Source organism: Balaenoptera borealis (assembly GCF_965194805.1).
Source record: "Balaenoptera borealis genome assembly, chromosome: 16".
Lineage (NCBI taxonomy): Eukaryota > Metazoa > Chordata > Mammalia > Artiodactyla > Balaenopteridae > Balaenoptera > Balaenoptera borealis.
This window is the reverse complement of record NC_138872.1, coordinates 62,755,543-62,768,772: the sequence shown is the minus strand read 5'-3', so window position 1 is coordinate 62,768,772 and position 13,230 is coordinate 62,755,543. Positions and strand designations below refer to the sequence as shown.

Genomic DNA, 13,230 nt, shown 5'->3' with positions numbered 1-13,230 from the left:
GCTGAGAGAGACGCGTGCCACCAGGAAGGACCCTGAGTCAGACCAACTACGGGCCAAGCAAGATGACTGGCCAGAGACAACCCGGAAATTAACCCCATCACCATAAAACCCGAGGCTGCGAGCCACGTGGCAGAGCAGTTCTCCTGGGTTCCTTTACCTGCTGCTCTCCACTCAGGCGCCCCTTCCCAATAAAGTCTCTTGCTTTGTCAGCCCGTGTGTCTCCTCGGACAATTCGTTTCCGAGTGTTAGACAAGAGCCCTCTCTCGAGCCCTGGAAGGGGTCCCCCTTCCTGCAACAGGAATATCAAAGTCCCATCTCATATGGTGGTTGGAGTTCAGGGAAGATAGAGACCAGAGTAGTTTGGGGGAAGGTTTCTCGGTGCCACTTATGGGAGGGGCACAGCCTGGATGGTCACAGAGAAGGCCCCCAGGCACTCAGGCAGAGGGGGCAGCTCAAACACTGACTGTAGAAAGGAGTGTGATATCAGTGTTATGTGACAGGGAAGAGTCCACTGAAATATTGGTGACATACAGGTCTTGGTTACGAAGGACTTGACATGGGAGCCATCTTAGGTTCTAGAGTGAGAGCATGGCAGGGCTATATGTCTATGAAAGCCAGTTTGGCAGACATGGTGACCAGTATGTACACAGCAAGGAGAAAGAGCATCCTCACTCTGAACTTCCTGTTTAAGGTGCTCAAGGGACTTCCTGGAAGTTGTGTTTGCACTTGAATCTCCAGTGGGGTCAACAAACTATGGCCCATGGGCCAAACCTGACTCCCTGCCTGCTCTGTTGGAATCCATGAGGTAAGAATGGTTTTCACATTTTTAAATGGTTGGGAAAAAAATCAAAAGAAGAAGAACATTACTGGACACATGAAAATTATATGAAATTCGAAGTTCAGTGTCTACAAAAAATGTTTTATTGGAACACAGCTGTGCCCGTTCATTTACCTACCGTCTGTGGCTGATTTCACCCTACAATGGCTGAGTTGAGTAATGACGACGGAGACCATATGGCCCAAAGTCTAAAATTTTCACTAGCTGGCCCTTTATAGAAAAATTTCATCCTGATCCTAATCTTTGGGGAAAAAACTTGGAAAGTAATCAGAGACTAACCGAGTTCTTGGAGATGGAAGAGCTCTCACCTTATACGGATGAAGAAGTAAATGCCCAGAGAGGGGACTATTGATCATTGAGTCATTGATTTGCTGAGTTGTCCAATAAATCAATCATCTAGACAACCTAGAGGATTATTGACAGCCTACTATGTGCGGGCTTCCTGCCTCAATTTTCACTTCTGAGAGACATCAGGAATCAAGCTGGCTAAGGTTCCTGGCCACGGGGTGGGTCCACGGGGCTCTCAACCACCTGACGCTTTGACTGAGGGCTCAGCCTGCTTTCTCCTCTGGGCACCAGTGGGGGATTAAGCTGTGCGCAGTGAATATGAGGTCAGCCAACAGATTTCCTGCAGCACCTGCTAATGTGATCTGGCAGTTTCTGCTAGGGCGTTTGTCCTTCACATCCTTCCCTTCACTAAGGACATACTAATTTTTGTGATTTCATGTATTTTCTACTTTTATTCCCCTAATCTCTTGCCAAGAAGAGTGCTTAGACTGAGACACGTAAGTCATCCCCTTGGATGGCTCAGCAAGCTGTGAAGGGTTCTGGTCCTGGGTTTCCCTAATCCTAGCCCTGAGGCTCTCGGCTGAGTGGTCCACAAAGAATTAAAGATGTAGACAAAGATTAAATTCCAAACAGGTAAGACAGAGAGATGAAGGGAGAGGGAAAAAGGAAAAGGAGGAGGATGAGGAGGAGGAAGAGGAGGGGGGAGGGGAAGGAGGAGGGGAGGAGAGGAGGGGGAGGAAAGAGAGGAGAAGAGAGAAGAGAAAAGGAAACACCATGAATGTCCTGTCCAACAATAGGGCATCAGTTACGTATATTACTTTCCAATGATACAAGGAAGAACTCTGCAACCCTTTAAAAGTTACTGCTGGACGGGGACTTCCCTGGTGGTGCAGGGGTTAAGACTCCGCACTTCCAATGCAGGGGCCCGGGTTCGATCTCTGATCAAGGAACTAGATCCCACATGCATGTCACAACCAAGGAGCCCCCGCCTGCCACAACTAAGACCTGATGCAACCAAATAAATAAATAAATAAAAGTTATTGCTGGCCAGGCTGCAGTGTTTTCTCAAGGGGACCCCAGGAGAAAATACAACCAACACAGAATGGATGTGGTAAGACACAAAGGGTTCCCAGAGTCAACAAACAAAAACAGAGGATGCCCGGTTATAGTCGGATTTCAGATAAATATGGAATCATTTTTAGCATAAGAATGCCACGTGTGATCTTTGGAACATGCCTATCCTAAAAAACAATCTGTCATTGATCTGAAATTCAGATCTAACCGGGTGTCCTGCGTTTTCTCTGCAATCCTACAAGAAGAGGGAGGCCAGACTCGGGATTTCAGCCTTATCACCTAAATCGTTGTTAGCCCAGGGGGCCTGCTCTGTGCAGGGCAGGAGGGAGATCTCCTTCAGCCACAAGGTTAGAATAGTGGCCTCATCTCCCAGCCTGATCCCTCTCCATTCCCCCTGGATGGTCCCCCGTTGACGAGTTCGAAGTGATGTGGGAATTTGAGAAGACACAGGAGAAATAGCAAATACGGCCAATGGACTGGTAAGAGTAGAAAACTGGGGACAATGTGGAAACATATGTCAGGGGCCTTGAAAACATTTAAACTCTAGTCTAGTGATTCCACTTCTAGGATTTCATCCTAGGGAGATAATTAAGGGCACCATAAAGATTTAGCTATGATTATGTGCAACAGAGCCTTGTTTGCAATAGCAAAACACTGGAAGCAACGTAATTGTCAACAATAACAGAGGGCCGCTTAAATAAAGGATGCGATGTGTGCATAACGAAATTCTACCCAGGTATTAAAAATGATGCTCAAAAGAGATGTTATTGATACAAGAGAATAAACCACATCAAAAAGTGGTTAAGGGGCTTCCCTGGTGGCGCAGTGGTTGAGAATCTGCCTGCTAATGCAGGGCACATGGGTTCGAGCCCTGGTCTGGGAAGATCCCACATGCCACGGAGCAACTGGGCCCCGTGAGCCACAATTACTGAGCCTGCGCGTCTGGAGCCTGTGCTCCGCAACAAGAGAGGCCGCGATAGTGAGAGGCCCGCGCACCGCGATGAAGAGTGGCCCCCACTTGCCACAACTGGAGAAAGCCCTCACACAGAAACGAAGACCCAACACAGCCATAAATAAATAAATAATTAATTAAAAAAAAAAAAAGTGGTTAAGAAATGTTAGGATCCAATTTTGCAAAATACAGTTGCTTAGGAAAAAGACAGGAAGACTTCATTCAAAATGTTACATTTGATTATTTTGAGGGATTTTTTTTTTTTTTTTTTGACTGTGCCACGCAGCTTGTGGGATCTTAGTTCCCTGACCAGGGATTGAACACATGCCCTCGACAGTAAAAGTGCAGAGTCCTAACCACTGGACCGCCAGGGAATTCTCTTGAAGGAATTTTTATTTCCTTCATCGGTTTCTCTGTATTTTAAAATTTTGTTTGTTTTTTTCAACATGCATGTATTATCTGGATGATTTTTAAAGTTTTTTGTTTTTTGTTTTAAATTACCATGGGCCACTCCATGGCCGGTCACTATAGCTGCAGCAGAAGGCCCTCTGTGCCCTTGTCTCTCAAGCCTCATTTCTAGTCATAGAGCCTGCATTTTGGGCTAGCAGCCCGCCTGCATGCCTGTGTGATCCCGACATGCACCCTTCAAGCCTTTGCTCCCTTCAACGCATCCCTCACGCGGAACACCTTTGTTTCAGTCTAATTCCTACGCAGCCTTCGGGACGGCCCCAGCATCTCCTTCCAGAGTCTTCCTGATGCTCCCAGGCTGCATCACGTCCTCTTCCTGCAGCTGCACAGCCCCTCACCCCCCTGATAATCATCTGGGCACTTGTGTTTCTCCCTAAATAGACTGCACCCTTTAAGGGGCTTTGCCTCTTCGCTCTGTGATTCTAGCACGTCACACATGCCTGACACATCTCATTAAATATGTGATGAAGAGAGGAAGGCACGCTGGCGGGCGGGCATGGAGGAGGACACACTGTCCTGGACATTTATTGAAACAAGGCCTCAAGACTGCAAGTGCAGATGGAAAATTCTCAAATCCCATGATAGAGACCCCACCAGGGTAATAGCATCTATCAAAGGCGGTGAGTCATCCCCAGAGAAATCCAATTAAACATCCGTATTTCAAGTGATCCTGCTCTGCATTCTGCTATCAATACCGTTTCTATTCTGAGCTCTCTCAGCATTTGGGCCTCCTGTGCCTTCCATTGTCTGATCCCTGCTGAGTTCCCGCCAGAGCGACCATGTCTTCTCCCCCAAACCTTCCCTCCCACTCCCAAGTTCATCTTTCTTTCCTGCTGACACTAATAAAAGCTAACATGCATTTGAGCAGTTCCCAGGGTTCAGGAATGGGGTCCAGCTCCATCTCTTTAAATCCTCACTATCTATAGGGCAGGTATTATCATTCTCAACTTTATAGAAGGCTCAGAGAGGCTAAGTACATCATCCAAGATCACACAGCTGGCAAGGGATGAAGGCAAGATTTGAAAGAAGACAGCTTGACTCCAGAGCCCTGACAATCACCACTACGAAAAACTGCCTAGAAATGTCGCCCAGATGTACCAGGTTGTCCCCTTCTACCCTAGTACCCCCATCCTTTGCCCCGTCCTTGCTGTCAGGAGCCTTTTAAAATACTTTCAACCACTGGCCATTCCAAAATGTGAGCTTTCTTGGGTGATGGGTTTAGCCCCATCCCGTAATTCCCATTAGCCGTCAAATCTACCTCAATATTTTAAAGTGTTTTTGAAAAAATAAACCAAAATGAATAAACATCAAAATGTTTTTGAGATGGGCAATAGACATTTTCCCCAGTTTTGTGTAAAGTTCAAGTAAAAAAAAAAATCTTGGGAGAAAATCAGGTGATTTTTATTGATCTCTACCACACAATCAATAAAAAACTGTGGGCCTGCTATTGGAAATGCAGCCTTCAGATAAATCCCCTGATGCCTCCTTGTGATCAGACTGCTGGCTGGAAGCGCCTCCTATATAGGAATTCTAAAGTTGTCATTCCTTGCATCTGAGCATCTAATGACAGAAGGAAAAAATCTTAGAAACACAATCTGCAAACCCCAAGCCCCAGGAAAGGCTCCCCGCCCAAAAGATAGCCTGTGGATTTGGCCGCACTGTCCATACTCTTAGCTTAGCCCTGCTGCTCCCATGAAAACACCCGAGCACCCCTCTGTATGCCCTGGATTATCTACAATCACTACCCACAATTTCCCTTAGACTCACTGCACCATCAAAAGCAGATCTGCTTTTGATGATAAGCACATTGACATTTAAATCACCCTCATGTTTATTCAGCACCAGTGATTAGTGGCCTTCTTTGTATGGAAGCAGGATCCGAGGGCTTGGCAAACCACAAAGAAACAGCAAGTTTCCTCTGCTGGATCCTCCAAAGCCAGGACAGGGCAGGGGTGTAAACAGTGGTGCTTCTGGCAAATATTTAACGACTGGCTGGGAGTCGGGGAGGGAGGGAGAAGCCTTGGTTTGTGTCATTTGCCAATATCCATGGTGCAAATAGTCCCACCATGGCAGGTTTGGCAAGACTCCTGAATATCACTGGCTAGACCCGACAGGTGGGCAAACTGGAGAATGCCTCTTTAACATTATTTAAAAAAATTTTTTTTAAAGTACTTTGTCGATTTTTTAGTTTTTATTTATTTATTTTTATTTGGTTGCACTGGGTCTTAGTTGCGGCAGGCAGGCTGCTTCATTGCAGCTCGCTGGCTCCTTAGTTGCGGCACACAGGCTCCTTAGTTGTGGCATGCGTGTGGGATCTAGTTCCCTGACCAGGGATCAAACCCTGGTCCCCTGCACTGGGAGCGCAGAGTTTTATTCACTGCGCCACCAGGGAAGTCCTTAACATTCTTTAAATATTAATTCAACATTTATTTAAAAGAGAAGCTGAGTGCTGTGTGGGGTAAAGATTATGGGTGGCGATGAGGGTGATGATGATGATGATATGATGAGAATGATGATTTTAGCTACTGTTTATTTAGAATTTACTGTGTGATAGGCATTAAGTGCTTTATACAGATTATCTCAGTTAATTCTTACATGGGTTATAACAACCCTTCAAGGTGGATACTATGTGATCATCTCTCTTTTATAGATGAAGATCCTGCAGCTTCTAGAGTTTAAGTGGCTCAACCAGAATCACACAGTCAGTTAATTGGTGGCGCCAGGATGCTAATCTAAGTAGTGCCACCAGAGTGTCCAGGTTAAAGTAGTGAGAAGTCTCTCCTTTACTGTTCCAAGAAATTCAGCTCTGACACCAATTCAGCATAACCCTCTTCAAAAATACAAAAATCCTGTAGATGGCACGACTCACTCTATTTAGAAGGCTGTTTACAGACCATCTCCTGTTACATACTGACAAATGACCCTTTGGAGTGCAATGGAGCAGGACCCTATGGGGCCTTCCCAGGACAGGACCCCTCCCCCACCCCATGACCTCCACCTGCTTCTTGTTTGTCGTAAAGCTTTAGCCTCCTAGGCCTTCCCCAAGTTCCAAAGAATAAACTTAGAGAAGTGAGAAAATGCAGAAACAAAGGAAAACAAGTCAAGACAAAATAATCATAGTTTAGCCATGAAACAAAGTCAAGAACCTTTAGTTCCTTCTCAAGGGCTCTAGATAATATCCTGAGCCATGTCCTTGAGCTGTTTTGCAGATACTGGAACCCCCACCAGGTGGAGGAAGTTAACTGTACGCTGCCCACAAGCCTGTAGACCCCAGATGGGTGGGAACAAGAAGGTTGATGATGTTGACTCCTGATTACCTCACCACCAACCAATCAGAAGAATGTCCACGAGCTGATCATGTACCCCACAACCACCGTCCCTCACCCTGTCTTTAAAAACCTTTCCCTGAAAGCCATCGGGGAGTTCAGGTCTTTTAAGCACTAGCTGGCCTGGACTCCTTGCTTGGCGTTTGCAATAAATGCTCCACTTTCCTTCACCGTGACCTGGGGTCAGTAGATTGGCTTCACTGCATGCAAGCGAGCAGACCTAAGTTAGGTTTGGTAACAGAGGAAGTCTCGCTCTTATAATGGACAAAAGTTGGAATTTTTGGTTGCTTAACACCCAAACTCTAGTTTTGGGGGAACCCTTCATTGTGTCAGTCCTCATTAGAGAAGTTAAAAAAGGGAGCACTCCCTCTTCCTCACACTCACCTAACCAGAAGATCCTGCCCAAGACCACTGAGCAAATGACACAGAGATGAAAGGACGGTGAGGCTGGATCTGTGATGTCCAGCAACACTGGTGGTGGCATCCTGGCCAGACTGGTCCTGTAGCTAACCTCTGGAGCTCTCTGGATTCCCACCCATTTTCCAAGCCTGGCCCTTAAGACTACCTTTGGTTCCATGAGCCCCCCTCCCACCCTACCCCACCCCTAGCCTTCCTGTAAATCTTTTTCTTTGCTTGAGTCAGGCAGCGTTGATTTCTGTTTTTTGCAACCAAGTACCCTAACTGAAACAAGCTTCTCTCCCAAGCAGCTCCTGCCTCAGAGGGAAGTGCTGATGGGGACAACTTTCTCCATCTTATGTCACTTTAGTGAGTCTGCAGATACCTGGACACCTGGCTAGCTTGCCCCTTAATTCAATTCTGGACAGAAAGATATCAGTAAGAGGGTATTACGAAGGGCTTAGGATAAGATTTGGGCTTGTGTTAGGTGCTTTGGGGGATGGTTTAAAGGAAGTGGGCACTTACTCTGGATTGGATGTCATCAGGAAGTGGGGGGAATTCTCTGATAGGGCATCTTAATTCTTAGCCATAAAATGAGAACAGAGTGAGGCTAAAGCTGAGATTGGTAAAGAAGCAGCTGCAGTCGCTCAGATGAACCAGGATATGGAGATGTTTGGTCATATTTATGGTTTGGACAATGTTCACAACTTATTCACTTTCAGACATACTTGTGAAGTTGTCTTGTCTTGGTCTTGATCTATCTCGGTCTTAGAATGGTCTCATCTGATACTGGCAATCTGCAAAATTGTTTATGTTCAACAGAACACCTTGGCCTAGAGAAGAGCTAACTTATATACTTATTATAAAAGTATGAAATCCTTGACTCTAGGGACCAGTCCCACTCACTTTCATCTTCCCCGCAGTGCTCTGCTCTGCACGGTGCCTGGCATGCAGAATGTTCTCTGTGAGTGCTGGCTGAACTCAATTATGGGCCCAGGGAACTTGGGACCTGGCTCTATGAGGACCATGCTGAAGCGTAGTTTCAAAATTTAAACACGTGACTCATACACCTAGAGAATGAACACTTGTCAAAAATGTATTTAACCCATTAAAGAGGGAACCAATAAGATGGTAAAGCTCATTCCCAGAGCATTTAAGGAACTGGATTTGAAACAGGAGGGAATGGGGCAGAGAACAACCTCTAAAAGAATGACATAGCCCTTGAGGATACGACATAAACTGGTTAGAACCAACTAGGTCCAAGAGGGTGGAAGATTCACCTTCCAGTGGACCTTGAGCCTCATTATATGCTCATTGTAATACATTAGCTAAACGACACACCCACGGGCACCATGGCAGTTCTGAGGCCGAATATAAAAGGTCAAAAAGTGGGCAGTGGCCCAGTTCCTTGAAATTTCTGCCCCTTCCCTGAAATAGTTGGAATAATCCTCCTACTCATTAGCCTATGAAATTACCCAGCCCATAAAAACTAACCACCCCATACACTGCCTCCAGAACTCTGAGGTGGGCACCTGCTTTAGTTGTCAGCTCTTCCAAGAGCCCTCCAGAGTCCAGAGAATGAAGAGCTTTATCTTTCCTGAGAAGGACTGTCTCCGATTTTAGCTTGAGTGTTTGGGGCTGTGGCTCTACAGAGATGGTTCTTAAAGAGCCCTCACCCATTTGTCCTCTTTCCTCCTACATGCAACTCCTGGGCAGGGATGAGGCAGTTACTAAACCAGGCCTCGGGTCATTGCCTCATCTTGCCATGTCCTAGCCAGGCCAGGATCGGGCACCAAGTGTCCTCCTCTCGCACCATGGGCCGTGGGAGTTCACGCCAGCAGTTTGCCTTTTAGAAGAAGTGCTTCTAGCTCTACTTTTTTTTTTTTATAATGAAACTCTCTAGGAGTTAAGCCAGCATTTTATTTATTTATTTATTTTTGGCTGTGTTGGGTCTTCGTTTCTGTGCGAGGGCTTTCTCTAGTTGCGGCAAGTGGGGGCCACTCTTCATCGCGGTGCGCGGGCCTCTCACTATCGAGGCCTCTCTTGTTGCGGGGGCACAGGCTCCAGACGCGCAGGCTCAGTAGTTGTGCCTCATGGGCCTAGTTGCTCTGCGACATGTGGGATCTTCCCAGACCAGGGCTCGAACCCGTGTGCCCTGCATTGGCAGGCAGATTCTCAACCACTGCGCCACCAGGGAAGCCCCTAGCTCTACTTTTAACATTTCCTCTCACTTCTGTACTGACATGTCACCTTTCTGGATTGCCAGGTTTGAGGAATAACTGGTGGTGGTGGTGTGTAACATGATTTCTGTGTCAAGGGGCATGTGCCAGGTTTCTCTCTTGGTTGCTGGCAAATTCTGAGCTACAGGGAAATGCACTGAGTATGAATGTTCTTGTCCGCGATTCCTCCCTTAGACGATGTAGATGCCAATGGTAGTCGATCTATTGTAAATATATACATATAGATGCAGTTAAGCACTTCCAGGTGGGTTGCATTAAGTATCAGGTCCTTAAATACCTCCCAATCTGATGAAATGATAGAAAGGAATAAAGAAACATTTCCCAGAATGGAGGAATACATTTATTTTTTTAATTTATTTTTGTCCAAGCGGTGAGCTAATGGTGGTGTTGCTTCTTTGCATGTGATCAGTGTGAACGTTCAGGTGCTTTTCATGGGACATTTGTGAGCCACAAACACGAAGTTGCCGTTTGAATTCAGTCAGGCTGCCGGGTGTGTCAGCTACGGTCTGTCAGGTGAGGGAGACAGGGACTGGGGCTCCCTCCCTCCCAGTGCCAAACACAAGCAGAGAGCACACCCTGACTCTCCTGTGCCCTCAAGCAGCATGCTAAGGACAGCTCTGTGGCCTGGGGCATCCGTGTCACAGTATAGGATTGCCGTTCAGGTGTCTTGTACCCCTTTCTTTTCTGATGTTGTCTCCTTTTTTTGTACCAATCCAGCTGGGAGAAACTTAGCCAATGCTGGAAGTGTGATTGAAGTACCTCTCTTTTGTGACTCTTGTACAGCTTAATGTGCAATAAAGGAAAAGTTATATCTGTTAAAAAAAAAAAACAAAAAAAAACTAACCACCCCATATTTTGGGGCCTCTCGCCTTCTGAGATGGCCCACACTCTGCCTGTGCAGCGTGTTTCTCCCTTGGCCGCTCTTACTTTCTGAGATGACCCCATGCCCTGGGGCTGCTCTTGCTTTCTGAGACAGACCACATTCTGTCTATGGAATGTGTATCTCTCTAAATAAATCCACTTCTTACCTATTACTTTGTCTCTCATTGAATTCTTTCTGCAATGAGACATCAAGAACCTGAGCTTCATTAAAGTCCTGAGACCAGGTGTGTGATTTCAATTAAAAGGCAGTGGGGGCTTCCCTGGTGGCGCAGTGGTTGAGAATCTGCCTGCCAATGCAGGGGACACGGATTCGAGCCCTGGTCTGGGAGGATCCCACATGCCGCGGAGCAACTAGGCCCGTGAGCCACAATTACTAAGCCTGCACGTCTGGAGCCTGTGCTCCGAAACAAGAGAGGCCGTGATAGTGAGAGGCCCGCGCACCACGATGAAGAGTGGCTCCCACGTGCCGCAACTAGAGAAAGCCCTCGCACAGATACGAAGACCCAACACAGCCATAAGTAAATTAATTTTAAAAAAAAAAGACTTAAAAAAAAACCAAAACTCTTGAACAGTGAGATTTGGGGGGTTTCTGGGTTAGGGGCACAGTGATGTGCTGGGAAGATGCTGTGCACTGAAAGGGGAGGGAAGCTCTGCACACACACCCCCCCTTCCCCCCACACCTTGCACAAATGCACCTCCTCCATTTGGCTCTTCCAGAATTGTAGCCTTTATAATGAACCTGTAAACGGAAGTAAAATGCTTTCCTGAGTTCTGTGAGTCATTCTAGCAAACTACTGAACCTTGCGTGTGTGGGGGGGGGGGTGGGGGGGAGGTCACAGGAACCGCCAAATTTGTAGTTGTAAGTGCCGAAGTGTGGGTGGCCTGGACTGAGACCGGCATCTGAAGCAGGGCAGCCCTCTGGGATGGAGCCCTTTAACTAGTGGGATCAGATCTCAATTCCAGGTCAGCACTGAATTGGATTATTGGATATCCAGTTGGTGTTGGAGAATCAGAAAATTGACGTGTAAAACTGACACATATTTGGTGTCAGAAAGGGTGATAAAGTTAATTCCTATTGAAACAGGAGGGAAGGGGGCAGGGCACAACCTTTGAAAGAATGACATAGCCCGAAGACATGACATAAACTGATTGGAACAAAATGGGTCCAAGATGGCGGACAAGTCAACTTCCACTAGACCTGGAGCCTCAGTATAGGCTCACTGTAACACATCAGCAAGCTAAGTGACACACCCACAGGCACCATGACAGTTCCAAGGCCAACCATAAGATCAAAAAGTGGGTGGTGGCCCAATTCCTGGAATGTGCTGCCCCTTCCTGAAATAGCTGGAATACTCCTCCCACTCATTAGTCTATGAAATTATCCACCCCTATAAAAACTGACAACCCCATACCCTGGTCCCTTTCTCACCTCCTGAGATGGCCCACGCTCTGTCTGTGGAGTGTGCTTCTCTCTAAATAAATCCACTTCTTACCTCTCACTTTGTCTCTCACTGAATTCTTTCTGTGATGAGATCTCAAGAATCTGAGCTTCATTAAGTCCTGAAACCAGGTGTGTGATCTCAGTTGGAAGACTGTGGGTTTTGGCCAGGTTTGAGTCCCAGCTGCGTGGGTTCAAGTCCCAGTCAGGGCTTTGGTCGGGTTCAAGTTCCAATCTGAGGTGCACGGTTTCACTATATCAGGACCCACAAAATGGAGGCCGGCCCAGTGGCCAGGCCCACGTCACATATCTACACTGACAAAAGTCAGTCTGCATTTATGGGAAACCACTGTCAAGGAAACCTAACACACACCAATCACATCCTCCAACTCAGCTTTAGCGAGCTCACCTTACCTTAGAAAATAGGACCTGCTGGGGACTTCCCTGGCGGTCCAGTGGTTAAGGCTCTGCGCAGTGCAGGGGGCACAGGTTCGATCTCTGGTCGGGAAACTAAGATCCCACAATCCACGTGGCCAAAAAAAAAAGAAAAAAGAAAAAGAAAGAAAATAGACCTGCCAGCCTTATAAGGAAATCCTGACCTTCTAGCCACTCATGCCTCTTCTAATGCTCTGTAATGCTCTTGCCCCAAATCCATCGGGAAGAGTGCTTCTCTGATTGTGAGGCTCTGTACTTTCCCAACCCATGGATTGTTTTCTCTTGAATACAGAACATCAAACTCATTATTAATTGTTTAGTTTTGTCATTGGATGGTGGTGTCAGAAAACATCACACAAAAGAGTTACAGAGAAGTTTAGTGATTTGCCCAAGATCACATAGCTGGTAAGCAAGCCCTAGACCTTAATCATTACCTGTGCTGACTATACCTCCCACCACCCACCAGAGGTGACATTCATATGTCCCTTTGGAGAAAGAAGGCTAGACAATGGCTAAGTCACTGTTTCCTAAACATCGGTCATTTTCATATCGCCATGGCAATGTCTGCCAGGTCTCTGGTCTTCTCCACTATTATTTATTCAATAGTTTCCTTTATACTTGACTGCTTACACTGACTTTAATTTTAAAAATTAAAAAAACTTGAATATAAAACTTTTTACAGAACCATAAATGGAAAAACCAATATTTTCCCTTAAAAGACATGAAAAAAAAATTTTTTTTTTTTTTTGGCCACAGCTTGTGGCTTGTGGGATCTTAGTTCCCCAACCAGGGATTGAATCCGTGCGCTGCGCAGTGAAAGCGCAGAGCCCTAACCACTGTACCGCCAGGGAATTCCCGAAAATAAATTCTTAATTAATGCTTTCCCAAATACT

General features: G+C 46.4%; 1 protein-coding gene across 5 annotated transcripts in view; it reads right to left on the bottom strand.

Annotated features, from left to right (window-relative positions):
- Nucleotides 1-13,230, bottom strand: part of LOC309613672 (bMERB domain-containing protein 1-like) — a 168,492-nt gene that overhangs the window by 23,096 nt on the left and 132,166 nt on the right. For 4 of the 5 annotated variants that reach the window (XM_082360770.1, XM_082360766.1, XM_082360767.1 and 1 more), the window contains one exon: nucleotides 12,317-12,412. The exons of the other annotated variant lie outside the window; for it this stretch is intronic. In XM_082360770.1, coding sequence (XP_082216896.1) covers nucleotides 12,317-12,412 — 96 coding nt within the window. The remainder of the gene's footprint in view (nucleotides 1-12,316; nucleotides 12,413-13,230) is intronic. 5 annotated transcript variants of the gene reach the window in all.